General features: G+C 37.2%; 1 protein-coding gene across 1 annotated transcript; it reads right to left on the reverse strand.

The window, feature by feature from the left end:
• Positions 1 to 648: 648 nt before the first annotated feature.
• On the reverse strand, positions 649 to 19,851 carry gaa (alpha glucosidase). Its single transcript, XM_022673742.2, has 20 exons — positions 19,687 to 19,851; positions 17,816 to 18,469; positions 16,602 to 16,753; positions 15,508 to 15,673; positions 15,315 to 15,411; positions 15,090 to 15,209; positions 12,631 to 12,749; positions 12,266 to 12,397; positions 11,340 to 11,450; positions 10,502 to 10,615; positions 10,254 to 10,338; positions 8,480 to 8,597; positions 7,649 to 7,782; positions 6,279 to 6,430; positions 5,423 to 5,571; positions 4,001 to 4,142; positions 3,762 to 3,860; positions 3,506 to 3,670; positions 1,444 to 1,596; positions 649 to 855 (listed from the first exon to the last, which is right to left on the reverse strand). Exons 2-20 carry the CDS (start codon positions 18,347 to 18,349, stop codon positions 790 to 792), a joined length of 2,808 nt encoding a protein of 935 aa, XP_022529463.2. The 5' UTR covers positions 18,350 to 18,469; positions 19,687 to 19,851; the 3' UTR covers positions 649 to 789.
• Positions 19,852 to 19,889: the final 38 nt, after the last annotated feature.

Consider the following 19,889-nt stretch of genomic DNA (forward strand, 5'->3'; position numbering starts at 1 on the left):
TAAAAAATGTATATATTTATATATATTTCCTAACAGTTCGTTCCTGACGTCACGTCCCTTTCACAAACGTGATTGGTTGAGAGAACTGTATGCGTCAGACGGCGTCAACAGCGTCTTTGCTGCGATCACGTGACCCCAAGCATCATCAGTCAATGAATGTAGGGAGAAAAGAACGGATAATAATAATAATAATAATAATAATAATAATAATAATAATAATAATAATAATAATAATAATAATAATAATAATAATAGACGAATACCCAGAAAAAATAGAACATTTATTTTTTGAATATTCTTATTCTAAATATTTTTGGAAAGCCCTAGCTAAATATTTTTCTAATAAAGCCAATTACAGGCTGAATATAAAATGTAAAATTTGTGATTATCTTCCTTGGGGAAACACTGTTAATCTGCACAAATTAAAAACTGGATTTTTTTAATGTATTTCTTGTTGAACTTAATTTGTTTACAGAGTCTCTTAACTGCCTTAGCAACAACAAAAAGCTGTGTCCACTAAAGTACAGCTCTGAAAAAAAAAAAGACCACTAACAAATGATGAGTTTCTTTAATTTTACCAAATTGAAAACCTCTGGAATATAAGCAAGAGGAAGATGGATGATCACAAGCCATCAAACCAAGACGAATATAAAAAAAAATACTTTATTCAAATAACAATCCAAACACAGGAATTGAAACATTTACTGAGAATGTTGTTGATGTGTGTTGTGTAATTGAAATGCTGATATATGATGAAGTATTTTAAACAGCAAAGTTAGGCTCATGTTGTCATGAACTCCACTGCACTTTAAACGTCTCTGACATTAGCAGGCTGAGACTGGACACCGTAAGAACCTGAAACAAACAATGGAAAACATGCAAAATAAATGAAGGTATGATGATCAATTAATTAACAAAACTTTACAAATAAATGAACCTTCTTATGATGTAGAGTTTTTTTTTTAACAATCTAAAAGGTTCTTTACACTCTGAATGGTTCCTTTCGGAAAACTGTATTCATTATGTGGGTAATCTACCAGCTCAACATCTGTCTGTGAGAGCTGTTCAGTTTAAATTTGCAGAGGACCCCTAATATATGGGTCTGAGATCAGATCATGTTTGACACACACAAATAAACTACTCCAGGAGGTCATTTGGGATGGTATCAAGACCACCGTTTCTTAAGGACCTGCCTAAAAATATCACACCAAGAGTGAAATGAACCAGTCCAAGCACAATTTGACCAGACCGATTTGAGTGTAATATCTGCACACTTATTTGCACAAAAACAAAAGTGGGTATTTTACAGAATCTGTGTTCTTACAAGTACTGTAAATATAATATACGTCAATTGTATTGCTGTTGGACTGTTTTAACATTTGCCAATATGACTAAATGTTAAACCTTATTGCATTAATACAAATACCACTTATGCCTGCTTACCTTGGTGCCAGTGCAGTATGAGTAATCCTGCACTTCCTTGCCGTTAGCCCACACACCTGAAGGTGGGGTTAGAACCCCAAACACTCTTATCTCTCCCAAAACTAAACCATCCAGAGCTCCATTCACTTTTCCTGGCTCACTCACCAGCTGAGACTACAGGCAGAAAGAAGTCATTTGTTTATGATTATTATTATTGCACAAAAAATAAAAACAACCATAAACATCATGTTGTTTCTTCAGTTCTTAAAAATATATTAAGGAAGTCCACAGCAACAAAGCTAGAACCACAACAAAGGCAGGTTTCATTTCCTTTTGTTTGGCTGCTTTCCTCTGTTGCTCTATGTCCATGTCTTAAGTTTCCTTGCTGATCTCACCTGTGGACATGTGGACATGTGATACCAAGGAATATATGGGGAAAACCCCTTTACTGGTTATCACCTTCTGTTCATAAAGGATACTAGTATTTGCAGAGACAACTGTTTAAATGTGCAGGTTTAGTAACAGTAAGGAAAATAAGTATTTGAACACCCTGTGACTTTCTCCCACTTAGAAATCATGGAGGGGTCTGAAATTTTCATCTTAGGTGCATGTCCACTGTGAGTGACATAATGTAAAAAAAAAAAAAAAAAAAAAACAGTAATCACAATGTATTATTATTATTTTTTTATATAATTTATTTGTGAATCACTGCTGCAAAGAAGGATTTGAACACCTGTGAAAATCAATGTTAATATTTGGTACAGTAGCCTTTGTTTGCAATTACAGAGGTCAAATGTTTCCAGTAGTTTTCCACCAGGTTTCCACACACTGCAGCAGGGATTTTGGCCCATTCCTCCACACAGATATTCTTCAGATCAGCAGAGTTTGAGATCCTTCCAAAGATTTTCTATAGGGTTAAGGTCTGGAGACTGGCTAAGCCACTCCAGAACCTTGATATGCTTCTTACGGAGCCACTTCTTGGTTATCCTAGCTGTGTGCTTTGGGTCATTGTCATGTTGGAAGACCCAGCCACGACCGATCTTCAATGCTCTAACTCAGAGAAGGAGGTTGATCCCCAAAATCTTGCAATACATGGCCGCGGTCTTCTTGTCCTTAATACGGTGCAGTCGTCCAACACCCCCAAAGCATGATGCTTCCACCCCCATGCTTCACAGTAGGGATGGTGTTTCTGGGATGGTACTCATCATTCTTCGTCCTCCCAACACAGTGAGTGGAATTAAGACCAATGAGTTTTATTTTGGTCTTATCTGACCACAGAACTTTCTCCCATGACTCCACTGGATCATACAAAAGGTTATGGGCAAAGTTAAGACGGGCTGGACGTGTGCTGATTTAAGGGGAACCTTCCATGCCATGCATGACTATAAAAACTGTGACGTTTTAGTGTATTTTACCCACAGTAACCTTGGAAACAGTGGTGCCAGCTCTTATTAGGTCATTGACCAGCTCTTCCTGTGTAGTTCTGGGCTGATTCCTCACCTTTCTTAGGATCATTGATACGCCACAAGGTGAGATCTTGCATGGAGCCCCAGTCTGAGGGAGATTGACAGTCATGTTTAGCTTCTTCCATTTTCTAATATATGCTTCAACAGTTGATCTTTTTTCACCAAGCTGCTTGGCAATTGCCTCATAGCCCCTTTCCAGCCTTGTGGAGGTCTACAGTTTTGTCTCTGGTGTCTTTGGACAGCTCTTTGGTCTTATAGCCATGTTAGTAGTCAGAGTTTTACTGACTGTTTGGGGAGAACAGGTGTCTTAATGCAGGTAACAACCTCGAACAGGTGCTTCTAATTTAGAATAAAAAATGGAGCGAGGTAAGACTTTTTAGAGGCGGATTAACAGGTCTTTGAGTGTCAGAATTTGTGCTGATTGGCAGGTGTTCAAATACTTATTTGCAGCAGATACACACTAATAAATTATATAAAAAAAATCATACATTGTGATTTACGGATTTTATTTATTTTTTTTTTTTTTTATAGATTATGTCTCTCACAGTGGACATGCACCTAAGATGAAAGTTTCAGATCCCTCCATTTTTTTTAAGAAATCCACTTAACAATGTTACCTGTTCTGCAGTGAAGATAATAAAGGAGTAATCTCCACGCTCAAAAGTGCCCAGACTCTCTCCATCATCCCAGAACAGCTCCCCTACTGCCCAGCCGTCTGAGGACAGCGCCACCGTCAGGAGGAAAGGGTTACTGCGTGAGGCTGTGGTTGTTAAAGCAGGCATCTAAATAAACCATCAAAATTTATAAACACATTTATAATAACACATAATAATTGCTGGTACAGTATGTCCTTTGCTCATGGTTGTAGTGTACCTGCTGTGGAATAATGCGCCCCCCTCTCACATGGACGTTGATGGTATCTAGTGGGGCAGAAAGCAGCAGGTACTGCCCCCTGCTGTTGTAAGGCTGTCCCTAAAATAAGACATATACACAATATTCAAAGGATGAGACCGTAACAAGTGAAGCCATACAATTGTATATGAGTATAATGAGTGTATGAGTATATGAGTATAATTATGAGTATAAATAAGTATAATGAGAGGGATATTTACATCATACAGACTGTACCACATCCCTGGGGGGAGGTAAGCTGTCAGCTCCACTGCTCCCTGCTCCAGAACAGGACTGATGAGGAGAGAACTCCCCCATAGGAACTGCTGGTCTATGGTCTGGCAGTTTGGATCAAATGGAAATCTGAAAGGAATTTAGAGATGCAGATATATATATATAAATCAATATGGATACTAAAGTCATCCAGACTATGAAGGAACACATAAGGAATCATGTAGTAACTTATAAAAGTGTTAAACAAACCAAAAAATACTCTGATTAACTTTTGGTCTTTCTTTCTTGGGGAGGTCCTGATGAGTACCAGTTTCATCATAACATTTTAGATGGTCTTAGCGCTTGCACTTCAGGATACTTTTTTTTCTTAACATTCGTAAAATGTTTCAGATTGACTGACCTTCTTTTCTTAAAAAATATATTTTTTTCTTTAATTAGTTGAGCAGTTCTTGCTTCTCATAATATGGATTAAAACATTACTCAAATAGAGCTATTCACTGTATACCTGTAACTCTACATCTTCACTACTTTACAACTTATGCTCTCAAACACATTAGGAGACAAGAAATTCAAGTAATTAACTCTTGATAAGTTCAGCACAGCTGTTAACTGAAAGGCTGAATTTCAGGTGAGTCTACCTCATAAAGCTGACTGAGAAAATCCAGCCAAGATAAAGAATCTAAAATATAAAACTTTAAATATAAAAATTTCATATTCCATATGTTTTTTTAAATCTTCATAGTTTGGATGATTTCAGTAATAATCTATCATTAAAGAAAATAATAAAAAAAAAAAAACACTAAATATAAGGTGTGTCCTAACTTATGACAGGTACTGTAAAACTTTTGTCTATTATGTCAATTACTGTGTTTATATGCACTTTATAATTCGATTACTGATGAACATTTAAGTTTGAACATGTCAACATGTTTATATGAACTTGGGTAATCAGATATTAGGACATGTTTTTGGAAGTTTCTTATAAGAAGGACATTAATCAGATTTTATTTTCAACAAGACAATGCACAAGCATAAGCTGCATACCTTTACAGAGGCATTACTGGAGAAGAAGAGCGTACAGGGACTGAAATGTATTGCTTAATAAAAAGATCTTTGAATCCAGCCAATAAACTCACAGAATAAAAAGCAAAACCCCAAACTTTACAATGCATTAATGTCTTTTTTAATTGGTTATTTATTTATTAAGCTTCTGTTTGGCTGGAATAAAAACATACAGTCACACCAGTTCAATGTGGACACCCTTATGTTATACACAAACAGATATAGTGAAGTAGGGGATTATAAATTGTGCAGCAATAGACCTGCAAAAGACATGGCATGTGCACCTGATACCCTCCCGGCTCGGTTTATTATTTTTTTTTTTTACAGAAAGTGAAAAATCTTCCTACTCTAGAAACAGGGGTCTGGCCACAGTGCTGGCTGAGGTTTGAGCCTGGTGGAACAGAGTGTAGAGGAAGGGCAGCAGAGAGTATCTGAGCATCATCACACTCCTCATAGCTGCCTGGGCCTGCTGTCCGAACACATACGGCTCTTGGGGCTAGATAAACACACAAACACACACAAACGCACATATTTATGTTACCAAAAACTGTGACTGAAAACCAGGGTTATTCTACCTAAAACTTAAAAGTTTATAAATATGTTTTCTTTGTTTTCTTTGCATTTTTTGAGGTCTGAAAGCTCTGCTTTTTTATGTCAGCCATTTCTCATTTTCTCCAAATAAATTCTCTAAATGACAATATTTTTTCTGGAATATGGGAGAAATGTACTTGGGCTGTCCGCAGTTAATAGAATAAAACAACAAAGTTCATTTTATGCAAACATACACCTATAAATAGCAAAATCAGAGAAACTGATTCAAAAACTGAGGTGGTCTCTTAAATTTACTAATACTCAGCTGTATATCCCCCATAACACAAAGAGGGTGAAGACACATGTGAAGTCAGTCACCACCTCTTTTTGAACTGCTGCTCGGAAGAAAAGAGCAGCGACTCGGTTCCGATACATCAGCTCACAGACGCCATGTGCTGATCGACATCACCCTAGGAGTGATGAGGGGAAAGAGCGCCATCTACCTACCTAGAGACAGCAAGGCCAATTGTGCTCTCTCAGGCCTTCAGCAGCTGATGGCAAGCTGCATGACTGGGATTCGAACCAGCGATCTCCTGATCATAATGGCAGCGCATTTAGATCCCTGGACTACTCAGAGTCCCACAGTGTGTAGTTTAATAAACTCTATCTTACAGCATTGGATCGGTCATTGTGGTTCCTCATGAACGGGTAGAAAGCTCCTAGCTGGGTCCAGCGCACGCACAGCTCCTCACTGGTGTCTCCTTCAAAACCACAAATATCCGCCCCCACCAGAGGAACCCCATACAGACCGAACAGCAGCACAGCTGAAACACACATATACTGTACATTAAAGCTCTAAGGGGTTAATTACCTTTATTACTGGCTTGACCAAGTGTAACCAGGAATTAATATGTAGTAATGTTAGATATGAATTGTGAGGAATTCAAGCTCTCGGTCAGAATCTGACTCCCCTTTATGTACGTAGAAGATTCTCCTCAGATTCCTTTCATTTCTGTTTATAGATAAGGGTTGATCTACTGTTACAGTAAATAAATTATTCTCAATCTAAGCGTTTGTGTTCATACTGCTGCGTGACACGTCTGCACACCAAGGGGAGTCTGATTTCAGCACAACACCAGTTCTTTTATCCTCTGGTTTGTTTAAAGACTGACTCAACTTCCTGTAAGTGGTTTGAACCAAGTCTGAACCATCTAGAAAAATGCTTTTACACTGCAAACTAACTAAATCATGGTTTAATAGATTCAGTAGATCTAGTTCTTTAGTCTGGATCATGGCTCACACTCCTTTCTCACCTGCTACATTGGTTTTACCCAAACTGAAAAGTCTGAGGGCCTTATTTTAGCAATCTATAGAGCACCCATCAATTGTGTATCACACAGCTGGATTAAGGGCATGTTGGTGTGTCTTTGGTATCGTGAGGGCGCAAAAAACACACCTTGTGCAGCTCGAAATGCGCAAAAAGCATGTACTAATTCTCTTAATTAATCATGGGTGTGTTTTAGGCGTGAAGTGAAACAAACCAATCAGTGTGTCAGTCATCATTCCCTTTAAGAAGCAGGTGAGCTCTGACTTTGGCACGTTTGCATGTCAACAGGGCAGCGCTTTTGTGCCTCTCAGCAGAGAATACTGACCTGCGTGTTCACACTGTGAAGATACACGAGCAGCTCATTTGAGGGAACAGCAATGTTATTTTATTCTTTATTCTGTTTATTGTTATTGTTGAGGTAAAAGTCAGCTGACTGTTGACTGTTGTCATGGTTTTAATCAGTCAGTCGTGCACCTGTGTTTTCCGCCACCATGATAAAACCTTTACCTGAACACACCTCACTTCCAGACCACCACACCCATCAGTGTAGATTTATTACTAAACTCTGATGATATTTAAGAGAGCGAGCACAAGGTGTGAAAACAGACTGTTGATGTGGTGTAAGATAGTGATGAGCATCGCAATGCACCTTCGCAGGGTGTATGATCAGGACCAAACAAGTGTGTAACTGAGAGACCTTAAATGAAGTTCTCACCAGGTATGGAGTATCGCAGCTGCTCCCAGTCACTGTGCACATCACCAGTCCAGTGACCTGAGTAGCGACCCAGTCCAGGGAAGGAGGACCGGGACAACACAAAGGGACGGGAACCCCTCGCTTTCAGCAAAGCACTGGAAAAACAGAACAGAAAAATAGACAGAAATCACTGATTAAAGGCAAATAATCCAATTCATTGATATCTTAAATATACCATATTTTTTCCGGACTATAAGATGCACCGGATTATAAGGCGCACTATTAATATATGTCTATTTTCTGGTCTATTTTCATACATAAGGCGCACTGAATTATAAGGCACATTATGTGACACTTGTAAGGAACAGGGGTGTCTTAAGTAAAGCTAAGCTAAGTTAAGTGAACTAAACTGTAGTTCTTAAAAAAAAAAAAAAACATTTTCTACTGAAAACTGTTTATTCAGTAGAGGGTGAGTAAAGTGCTTCTGTTTATTTACAGTAAGCTTATATTTCCAGATTTCCACTAAGGCTGGGTGCAGCAGCATTAGCAGCTAACCGCTAACACTAGCTGCAGCTTCTTACAACTTGACTGGTAAAATTTATACATAATTCATACATACATATTTTAAAGTATTTAAAGTGCACCTTATAGTGCAAAAAATAGAGAATCTATTCACATTGATTTTCCACTGAAAGTAAAGCCATTTTTAAAGCCATTTTGGAGATTCTAATGTGTGAATAAACACATTCTTATTCAAAGCAAGAAATTCTGTGCTTATTCTTTATTCAAATTCTCATTCAAATGGGCAACAGTCATCCAGCAGGCATGTAAAAATATGATAGCCCAGCTGACCTGTGGGTGGCCATGGCCTCAGTTAGCCCGTACAGGTTGTGCAGGTTGTAGTGAGCAGACAGGGACTGCTGGCTGGACATGCACAGGGTACCTGCATTTAACTGACCTCCGATCATATCTGTGGAACCATATACAGTACATACATAGAATGTACATCAGCTCATTGACACTTTATGATAAAACAATTATGTATTATTAGTGAATTACTGACTGTATTAGGCTCTGTTTACACCTGATATTAACATGTGTCCTGGGTAATCTAGTAACAAATAATTATTGAAAATATTTTTCTCACCTTTTTATCTACTATTTATTTGATATTTACTCACTGTTACTCTTTTCGCAATAATACTGGTCACCCCCTACCATAATCATATCTCTATGCACTAGATGTATATATTTTTTTAGGTATCTTTATATATTTCCTGTAATTTTTTTGTACACATAGTTTTTATTATTATTATTTGTTTATATATATTCTTTTCTCTGTTTTTTCCTCTGTACTGCTGTAACAATGTAAATGTAGCTATTGTGGGATTAATAAAGGATTATCTTTTCTTATCTTATCTTATCTTGTCAAAATGCAAACTTTTCACAATTAGCAATGTTTTCTGACCATTAAAGTAGTGTTGCACTGTATACTGATACTAGAAAAGTATCTCAATAATACTTCTTATTCAAAAACGCTACAATGTCTTATTTATTTAGTACTGGTACTTTCAACCAATTGGCTACAGACACTTCGCACCTTCCAAAAAACTGTAGGATCATCACTCTCCGGTGAGGATCCGTGGTCAATAATAAATTCTTCTTCAAAGTTTCTTTCATAGTAACTTTCTGTGACTTATACATGAGGTCAGAGCACGATATCATCGCATGGGCTTGTACACAATATATTTTGAATCATTGATGTGAATTTACACTTGAGTTCCAAACTGCCGAAATAGCACGAAATATCAGCAGATTTTAAAGGTTAAAGCATAACTAGGTAGGATTCCTTGATTTTTGATCTTTTTAAAGAAGTAAACTTACAGCTTGAAACTCACTGCAGCGCTGCATTGAGGTGTAATAGGAGGAATAGCCGTGCTCTGTGTCTGTGCCGAAGCTCCTCTGAGCTCAAACCAGACTCTGTAAGTTTTCCGAGGCGGCCGCGAGCATCACTCGCGAGAACTGCAACCTGCTTTCCGACCTTTAGTTCTAACAGTTCTACAAGAACTACTGGTTCATTCTTTACAAACTAACATACAGACACTCTGGCAGGAGCTGGAAAGAGACCGAATATGTCTGCGAAAGCCAGAAAACGAGAAAGAGAAACTAATCCGTCATTTATTACACTTTACAAATGTAGGGGGAGCCCACGAGCACAAAATCTCAATCCTACCTAGTGGAGCTTTAAATCTTTCCCAGCTTTAAAAATGCCTTATGTTCTATTTTTCTCTGCTTTGCAGCGATTGAGTGAATTAAAACACCAAACAATGACTCAATGACATGACTGACATTTTTTTAAGAGAGATTTTCTGGTTAAGAGGGGCTTTCTACTCACAGATAAAGATATCTATCAAAGAAATTCCATAAACTTGTGTGCTCTTACTTGAAATGAAAAATACATCAAAATCACATTGCTGTGAATGTTTGGGTAATGTTGCTTTAACATAATTTGTGGCTCATTTTTTTCCCGTTCAAACCTTTACTTTGTGCTGGACACTTACAATCTGATTACCCAGTAGGAACAATAACGCCAGGTGTGAACAGATTCTCAGTGTACTTTACAGACCTGGAACATAAAAAGGGTTCTCCAGGTCAGTGTCTGGGCATCCGAGCAGCGAGCCTTGAACAAAATTAGCAGGCTCATTCATATCCTGCAAACACAACGTCATTTACTACACCAAATATCGTTAAAATAAGAGGAACAGATGTAACGACAGATGCACTGCAGTCCTGACAAACCCTCACATTAAACTCTACTCAGACCAGAGGAACACGCAGGACACTCAGGGTAATGAGATTATGGGTTGGACTCACAATCCACAGGCCGTCCACTGGCACCTTGGCATAAAAGTCAGCAATGCACTCCTCCCACCAGCTCACTGCGTCTGGGTTAGTGAAGTCTGGGAATGCGGTTGGACCCGGCCACACCTAAAACACAAATGCAGGAACACAAACATCACAAAACATCAAATAGGCAGATAATATATTTCAATTCCATTGTCTAAATATTCTTAAGTAATAGTAATATTACTCTTTAAAAGGGTGTAACTGCATTAATATGCTATTTTATTATTATACAGTACCAGTCAAAAGTTTGGACACATCTTAAATTCAGCATATTTATCATAATTCTAAATCTGCATTGTAGATGAACACTAAAGTCCTTCAAACCATGAATAAAAAACATATTTCTTAAACTGTATTTAGGAAACAAAACAAAAAAACAGAATATGTTTTATATTTTAGAGTCTTAAAAGTAGCACCTCTTTCTTAGAGGACTTTAGTTTTGCACATCTTAGCTGGATTTTCTCAGTCATCTTTATGAGGTAGAATCACCTGGAATTCTGGCTTTCAGGCGTTAATTACTTGAATTTACTGCCCATTGTCTGGTCTGAGCAGAGTTGAAATACAATTTAATTCATATTTCTTTTTTTCCTTTTTTACTAACTCAATGAAGAAGGTCTGAGACTCTTGTTTTAGAAGATGGGGTGAGCCTAACAAAAATAAGTAAGTCTGACTCCACCTCTCATCTCTACTGTGCAGACTGCCAGTAATATTTAACAATATTATACCAACAAATCCATCATACTCTCAAAACAAAAACGGCCCTGAAATCAGGATGTTTAGAGAAATAAAAAAAAAAAGAGCCCACCTTCCCGATGAGAGTCTGTCCTGTGAGGTTTCTGATGAACACCCCCCTCCGCTCTCCCTCGTCAAAGGGTTTGTATGAACCTGGGGGGCTTGTGCTGCTGATGCCTGGGTCCTTAATCAAGAAAACATTCTGGTTAACAGAATCCTAATACCATAATAAAAATGGTTTGATGCAGCAAATATCATACTTATTGATGTAAATGATGTCAAATGTCGTGGCCACTAGAGGAGCAAATACAGATTTCAATCCATTTCTTGAAAACCTGTTTACACCTGGTCTTTTCATGTGACAAGTGTGCCAAGTCCTGCTGGAAAATGAAATCTGCATCTTCATAAAAGTTGTCAGCAGAGGGAAGCATGAAGTGCTGTAAGATTTTGTGGGGAAAAAACTGCACTGACTTTGGGCTTGAAAAACACAGTGGATCAACACCAGCAGATAACATGTCTCTCCAAACCATCACTGATCATCAGTAAATTTTACATTTCATTTGTAAATCAAGGGATCACAGTCTAGGGGAAGAGTGGAGAGACACACAGTTCAAACTGCTTGAGGTCTAGTTTGAAGTTTCTACAATCAGTGATGGTTTGGAGAGACATGTCATCTGCTGGTGTTGATCCACTGTTTTATATCAAGTCTAAAGTCAGTGCAGTTTTGTTTTCCCGGAAAATCTTACAGCACTTCATGCTTCCCTCTGCTGACAACTTTATGGAGATGCAGATTTCATTTTCCAGCAGGACTTGGCACACTGCCCACACTGCCACAAGTAACTATTGGTTCTATATAATATATTTAATTTTCTGAGACACTGATTTTAAATGAAAACCCTGTAATAAGTGTTGCACCGTGATTCACACATAAATCTAATTTCCATTTGATTAACTGGAGAGCTCAGAGCTCAGTTTAGACCAGTTTAGACTAAAACTCACCAAAATGAGCACATACTTCATTCCCTCACTGTGGAACTCTTTCACCATCTCAGGCAGGTCTCCAAACCTCTGCGGGTCAAAGGTGAACACTCTCCTCTTGTCAGCGTAATCAAGATCGTTCCACTGCACATCCTGGTGGCAGACATGCAGCACAAAAAACTAATTTAACTTAATACAAGCACAGTAAGCAGTGGTGCTTTGAGAATATCAACGGTTCTGTGCAAAGCTTCTAAAAAGCATTTTTTTATACAGTACACTGATCAGCCATAATATTAGAACCACCCCTCTGAGGGTGTTTTCACACCTGTCTTCAGTGTTATTAACGTTATGGCTGAAGGGGATGTAAATTAACGTGTGTTACCCACTAGAGGAAAGTTGGCCTGGTGCATGTGCTGCACTACAGCTCTGGTAGCGTTGGTGGAGGTGTAGCCCCAGCGGCAGAGATGGAATCCCAACGACCAATAGGGCGGCATCATTGGATATCCTAGAACACAAATGAGGAATCAAAAATTTAAATCCTAAACTGGATTTGGGAAGCTAACCTTATCTAACACAGCATTATAATGGGAGTGATGTGAGCTTTGGCAAAGCAGGCCAAATAAAGATTAAGAGAACTAAATAATGCTGTGTTATCATATGTGTGATATTTTTGATTAAGTCCACATGCTTTTTTCACTTAAGATGCAGATTCAATATCTCTCAGTTTGTTTAAAAATGCATGTGAAAAGCGTGTCTTTAGCGGTGGCTCAAAGCACAAGTTCCTCTTCCCAAATATAGGGGGAGCCCATAAGTATGAAATGTCCATTTTTACATTATGCCGCTTCAATTGTGTCAGTTGTTTAGATAAGGTAGATTTACACTTTAGTTTCTGAATCAGTTTATCTGATTTTGCTATTTGAAGGTTTATGTTTGAGTAAAATCAACATTATTGTTTTATTCTATAAACTACGGACAACATTTCTCCCAAATTCCAAATAAAAATATTGTCATTTAGAGCATTTATTTGCAGAAAATGAGAAATGGCTGAAATAACAAAAAAAAAGATGCCGAGCTTTCAGACCTCAAATAATGCAAATGAAACAAGTTCATATTCATACAGTTTTAAGAGTCCAGAAATCAATATTTGGTGGAATAACCCTGGTTTTTAATCACTTTTAATCAGTTTTCATGCATCTTGGCATTATGTTCTCCTCCAACAGTCTTACACACTGCTTTTGGATAACTTTATGCCTTATACTACCGGTGCAAACATTCAAGCAGTTCAGCTTGGTGGTTTGATGGCTTGTGATCATCCATCTTCCTCTTGATTATATTCCAGAGATTTTAAAATTTGTAAAATCAAAGAAAATCATCATTTTTAAGTAGTCTCTTAATTTTTCCAGAGATGTATGTCATAGGAGCTGGGTCCTTATTTTGGGTACACAACTGATGTGCTCTTTTCAATTCTCTGTGCATGAACAAATTAATGGAAAAAAGTCACAAAGATCATGAAAAATAGATGAAAATGGTGGTTTATTTAAAACTTGTATTATTATTATTATTTATTTCTGCAAAGATATAATTGACTTTGACCAATAGGCTTTTGAGAAGGAGTCTTTATACAACAGTCCTGCCAAGGACCCATTCTACCTCGGCTGCCTAGGCTTTGGAAAGTAGCTATGGTCTCACTAGTCATCTACACAAACAGTTTGAAACAGTTTACGTGTAAACTTTTTAACACTAACTAGTAGCTATATACTAGAGGTGTGCCAAAAAATCGATTCACATAAGAATCTTGATTCTCATTTACTACGATTCAGAATCGATTTAAAATGTCCCAAAATCGATTCTGAGGGGCGGGTTTTAGACTGATTTTGGGCTGGGTATTTTTGTTGGACCTGGCAACCCTGGGGATAGCGCTTGTCCCTTTGGAGATCTTCCAGACACACACAGAGCGTAGGTGTTTGAGAATCACCGGTAAGATGGCAGAACAAGCACTATATTACATTAGATTAACGTGTAGTTTCAATGTTTTATGGCAGAATGCTTCATAACAAGCATAAAAAAGATCGCTAGTAGTTAGTTTCAGTAACTGTTAGCTAGCTAACTAGCTAACTTTCCAGTTCCACCTTAAATAACGCTACAGGTGGCAGCGGGCTGCAGCATTTAAGGCGGAACGGAAAAATACAATAAGCTAATCAGAGCTAATTTCAGCTCCTCATCACAGAGGAATTAAGGAATGGACCATATGAATTAATTTCTCCACCTCCTGCCCCCTTTCTGAAGAAATACAACGACCTTAAAGTTAACTAGTTAATCAGCAGCTGCTCCTGAACTTTAGCGCTCCACTGCTATCATCACATCAGCCCAGCAGCGTCACCTACACACCACCGCTAGTAGCCTGGTAATAAAGCAGTGTTATTTATTATTTATTTATTGTTCATTAACGTCATTGTGATATCCCAGTGATTCCTCTGTCACTGAGGACCCACATTCCTGCACATTTTATTGTTTTTGTAACACATTACCTGCTCCAGGACCAGTGTATATTATGGAGGGTTTTTTTTCAATAAGATTCATAAGCCAGAAGCAGAAATTTTTATAATTCAAATCGTTTTGAATCAAAAATCGATTTTGAATCGAATCGTGGCCCCCAAAATCGGAATCGAATCGAATCGTGAGATAGTAAACGATTCCCACCCCTACTATATACCAGTAAGCTTTTATTAATAATCCAATGTTGGACACACAGCATGTCTTGGCTAAATTATTAATATTATATTATTATATATTATTATTTTGTTACTTGAACTATTACTATTAAACAAAACAAAACATGCCGCACCAATAACCTGATGGTACTGCTGGGCGACACTCTGTGGATCAGGGCCTAAGAAGATGTAGAAGTCCATAATCCCTCCAGTGGTCACCCAGGTTAGTGCAGGAGCAGGCTGTGATACCACTTCTGCACAAAAAAAAAACATGCCAAATCATATACAAACACACACACATATACATATATTAGGCATTTAAACACACACTGAAGACACTTACAAGAAAGATCCCTCACCCATAGCATTGCTGTTGAGGAGGAAGATCCCATACGCCTGACCATCACCTTCCTGAACCAAGCAAAATGGATGGGATCCATATAGATTTGTATCTCTCTGCACATTAAAAAAACATATAAAAAGGAAAACATAGTGGTGCCAATTTAATATTTATCAGAATGGAATATGAGGATATATTGGTGTTGTACCCACGTGTGGAGCCATGTCTCTGTTCCACAGAGTGACAGAGGTCCAGTTAAGGTCCAGTGTGAGTCCAGTGTAGTGCTCCCCAAATCCAGACACGAGAGAGGAGGCCAGAGTGGTGGAGAGCTGCAGGTACTGGTCTGCAAACAGTAGGGGGGCTACTGTGGTATTCAGCCTACGAGACACAGAAGCAAAATCAGAATAAAAGGTTCATAATTATAGGTCCATATGCACCGACTGCCCCTAAAATGTCTCCACCTGGATTTAAGTAAGTGAATGATGTGGGGTTGATGCTGCAGTTGGTCTGCAGGTTTAGGTTCAGCAACAGTATGTGCTGAAAGAATGAGGTCAGCTGACTACCTGAATATACTGAATATAGACCAGGTTATTCCATCAATGGATTTTTGATAGAATCTTCCCTGATGACACAGGCATATTCAAAGATGATAATGCCAGGATTCATGGGTCTGAAATTGTGAAAGGGTGATTCAGGGAGCATGAGAGAATTTTCACCGCAGAGTCCAGATCTTAACCTCATTGAGAATCTTTGGGATGTGCTGGATGGAGAAGGCTTTGTGCAGTGGTCAGACTCTACCATCATCAATGCTTCTGCAAGATCTTGGTCAAAATTAATTAATGCAACACTGGATTGAAATACATAAATCTTGTGACATTGTAGAAAATTATTGAAACAATGCCACAATGAAAGTGTGCAGCAATCAAAGCTAAAAGGCGGTCCAACCAAATATTAAGGTGTGTGACATTTTTTTTGGTGGCAACTCACAACTCATAACTCAGAGCATTAAAGCAGCATTATGCAGGAACTGCTATTTTTGGTCTTGGGCGCCATCTACTAGAGGTGTAACCATACAGAAAATTCACAGATAGGTTCACACCTTGGTATAACCCCCACTGCCTTAATTAGCTACTAATATTTTTTTTCCTAAACATATTAAGAGATAAGGAGAAAGAGGGTGTGCGAGAGAGAGGGAGAGAAAGAGAGAGAGAGAGAGAGAAAGAGAGAGAGAGAGAGAGAGAGAGAGAGAGCTTAGTCCATTGGACCACTCAGAGCCCTGGAGTGTTGTTCACTTGTTGACACTCACAGTACTCGGCCATTGGATGCACGTCGCACAACAAAGCCAAAAGGGTCTGGCTGGAACTCCACATCATAGAGGAAGCTCTGAGTGTCTGTGGGAGTGGTGGGAGGCACTGCGACGAAGGGAACCTCATAACGATCCTGAGATGGATCCTTCAGCTGCGCAAGGACACATTAAAAAAGATTATTTATCAATATATATTCATTATTAATGAATCTACTTACTGAAGGGATTTCCTTCATTCATTTCTACACTCAGCAATACAATATCCCAAGCATCAATCATCAGTGTTTAACCTGTATTTTAGAGGAGAGGTGAGAAACTGAAGCTGCAGGTCCTCAGTCTAACATATGATAAATTCTTGGTAGAACAGGACAATATATTGAATTTTATACTGTTCATATCGATAGAATAAAAAATATATATATTTATTCATTTATTATTATATATTTTTGCTATGTCGTCCAGCACTAGTATTCTCAAATGCCTTAAAAAAAACATTGTCGATACAATATGATAAAATATATTGTTACAGTTCTATTAGAAACCATGAAAGTAACAGTAGTCTTACCTTGTCTCGTCTATAAACACATCTTACTCAAATATACTTAAATATAATTCAGCTGGGTTGATTTAACCTTTAATAATTTATTCTTTATAATTTAACACAACACTATTATGTAGGGCAGAGATATATTGTATAAACAAAAATAACATAAATAAATAAATATATAAAATTCTTGCTGTTCTTTAATTATATGAGTGATTTTTGATTGACATTTTTGGTTCCTTCATAACAAGTTCAGTTGTTTTATTTGTTAAAAAAAAAATATTTAAATTCACCATTTAAATCTATTATTTCCTTTGTGTTTTTTTTTTTTAAGAACAGTAAGCAGACCTTTTCAACCTTACATGCTACTCTTATAGGCACGGTGCTAAAATAACCTCCTTATATCACAGTTAGGAAGAAGTGTACAATATGAAAATCACTGCAACATAAAAGAGTTCTTTACGGGCTTCTGATAGATCAACGGTTTACATACTCAGATTCACTCTGGATCTAAAATCTTGACCATTCCAACTTGTAAATTGCAATTAAAACAGTAATTTAATATTTGATATTAAAATCCTTTCTCCAACCAGTAGTCCAGCCGTAAACACATCATCAATAATCCTCATAAAGGTGAACGCATAAATCCAGAGGACTAAAAGCTACTCACTGCGATGTGCAGGCGGCCTGCCTCCTCTGCCATCACCTCCAGTGTCAGTGTTGGGACGTCCCGGGGAAGGTAAGAACTGGTGGAGCGGGTAAGGTTGGCCTCCTGGCCCCTTGAAGTTGGAACAAGTGGTCCCATTCTGTAGCCAGGATAAGAAACAGGGTAGAAACACCAGGGCGGACCACTGAATACAGACTTGGGCAGGGGAACATAGCAGCAGCCCCTCTGCTCACACTGTGACTGAGTGAGGGCTCGGTCCCGAGCACAGTCAAACCTCCTCTCCACAGCAATACCACAGTCCTTTCCAGCATGAACATCAACATTACTGAAGTTTACTTTAGGCTTGTTCTGGGTGTAAACTCTCACATTTGGGACAGATACAGAGACACTGTACTTATTAACTAATTGTGTTAATGGTGGAAGTCTTATTGTGGGTGCTTGATGAAAATACAGCAGACTGATGTACAAAGTACATGATGCTGCAATAATTAAAATAACAGGAGTTAAAAGGTGATGTGGAAACCCATACAGATTCATGATTCATGCTTATTCCAGGAGCTTTTTGTTCCAGACGTTTTTTAAAGTCATGATCCTGGCAGGTTTATGGGAGCTTTTATGAATCTGAGGACAGTCCATATCAGATCAGCAGGAGAAACCCTAAAAAAATACAGAAAAAAACATACAGAAGATAAAAGCTGTCAGCTTAGTATATCTTAGTAATTCTCAGACAGCAAATGTTTTTTGAAATACAGTTAAATTATTTAGTATTTATTTTAAATTTAAGAATTATTTTGTCATTTTATTTTACACTATTCAATATTGATTAAATGTTATAGTTTTATATCTATAGTTTGTATAACATTTTAGATTAAATATATATATATATATATATATATATATATATATATATATATATATATATATATATATATATATATATATATATATATATATATATATATGACCTGTATATGTAATATATATTACATATACAGGTCAAAAACTTTAAAACACATTAATTTTTCCCCTTTAATTTTGCCATGTAAGCTTTTTCGAAAATCCGGTGTACATACATTTTGCACAAAACTGTCAGGGCCTTTTAGTAAAACCGATTAACTACAACTAAGAAAAATGTATACTATAAAAAAAAAAATAAAAAAAAAAAAATATATATATATATATATATATATATACACACATGTATATATATATATATATACATATATATATATATATATATATATATATATATACATATATATATATATATATATATATACATACATATATATATACATACATATATATATATATATATATATATATATATATATATATATATATATATATATATTTTTTTTTTTTTTTTTTTTTTTTATAGTATACATTGCAGATTGTGTTACTGCTGTTACTCTCTACTGCAGCATTTGCACATTTACACACAGAACATTCACAGTTTCATCATGATAACTAGAAAAATACACAGAAACACAGAGAAATCTGTAACTATTAAAAAAATAAGTCTTTAAAATGGAGCGGCGTTGTACTGTTTCATACTCTCTGGGTCTGGCTGACCCACATGGCAAAGCCTTAAACTCAGCTTAACATGATTGGACTCAGTTTTAGCAGTGAAGAGAAGAGTTAGAGGTCTAACAGTGAAGTGCAGAAATAAAGTCATGCATAAGATAAGAAAATAAAAAATCAGCTTGTCTAAGTCATACAAGTCTGCTACTGGACTACTAAAATAAGGGTGTTCTAAAATTTTTGACCGGTAGTGGGTTAGTTAGTTAACCTAGATAGATATATAGTTACTTAGATAGCTAGGTTAGTTCCCTCCTCAGCTAAACTACAACAAGCAGCTGTTCCTTACTTACGAGTCAGTCAATTTCCATAACTGTAGAAATAAGCGCCAATTTAAACAGTAACCCAAACAGAAGATAAATAAATATTAATAACTGATACAAGGCTGCTGTTTCAGGTTTGTTGTCGCTTATTTTTGGAAGAGAATTCCAAAGCAGGGGAAACTCGGAAGCGGGGACTTTTGTTACAAATTAGATAATAAGAGTATCTCGATTCT

This window comes from Astyanax mexicanus, chromosome 19 (assembly GCF_023375975.1).
Source record: "Astyanax mexicanus isolate ESR-SI-001 chromosome 19, AstMex3_surface, whole genome shotgun sequence".
Classification (NCBI taxonomy): domain Eukaryota; kingdom Metazoa; phylum Chordata; class Actinopteri; order Characiformes; family Acestrorhamphidae; genus Astyanax; species Astyanax mexicanus.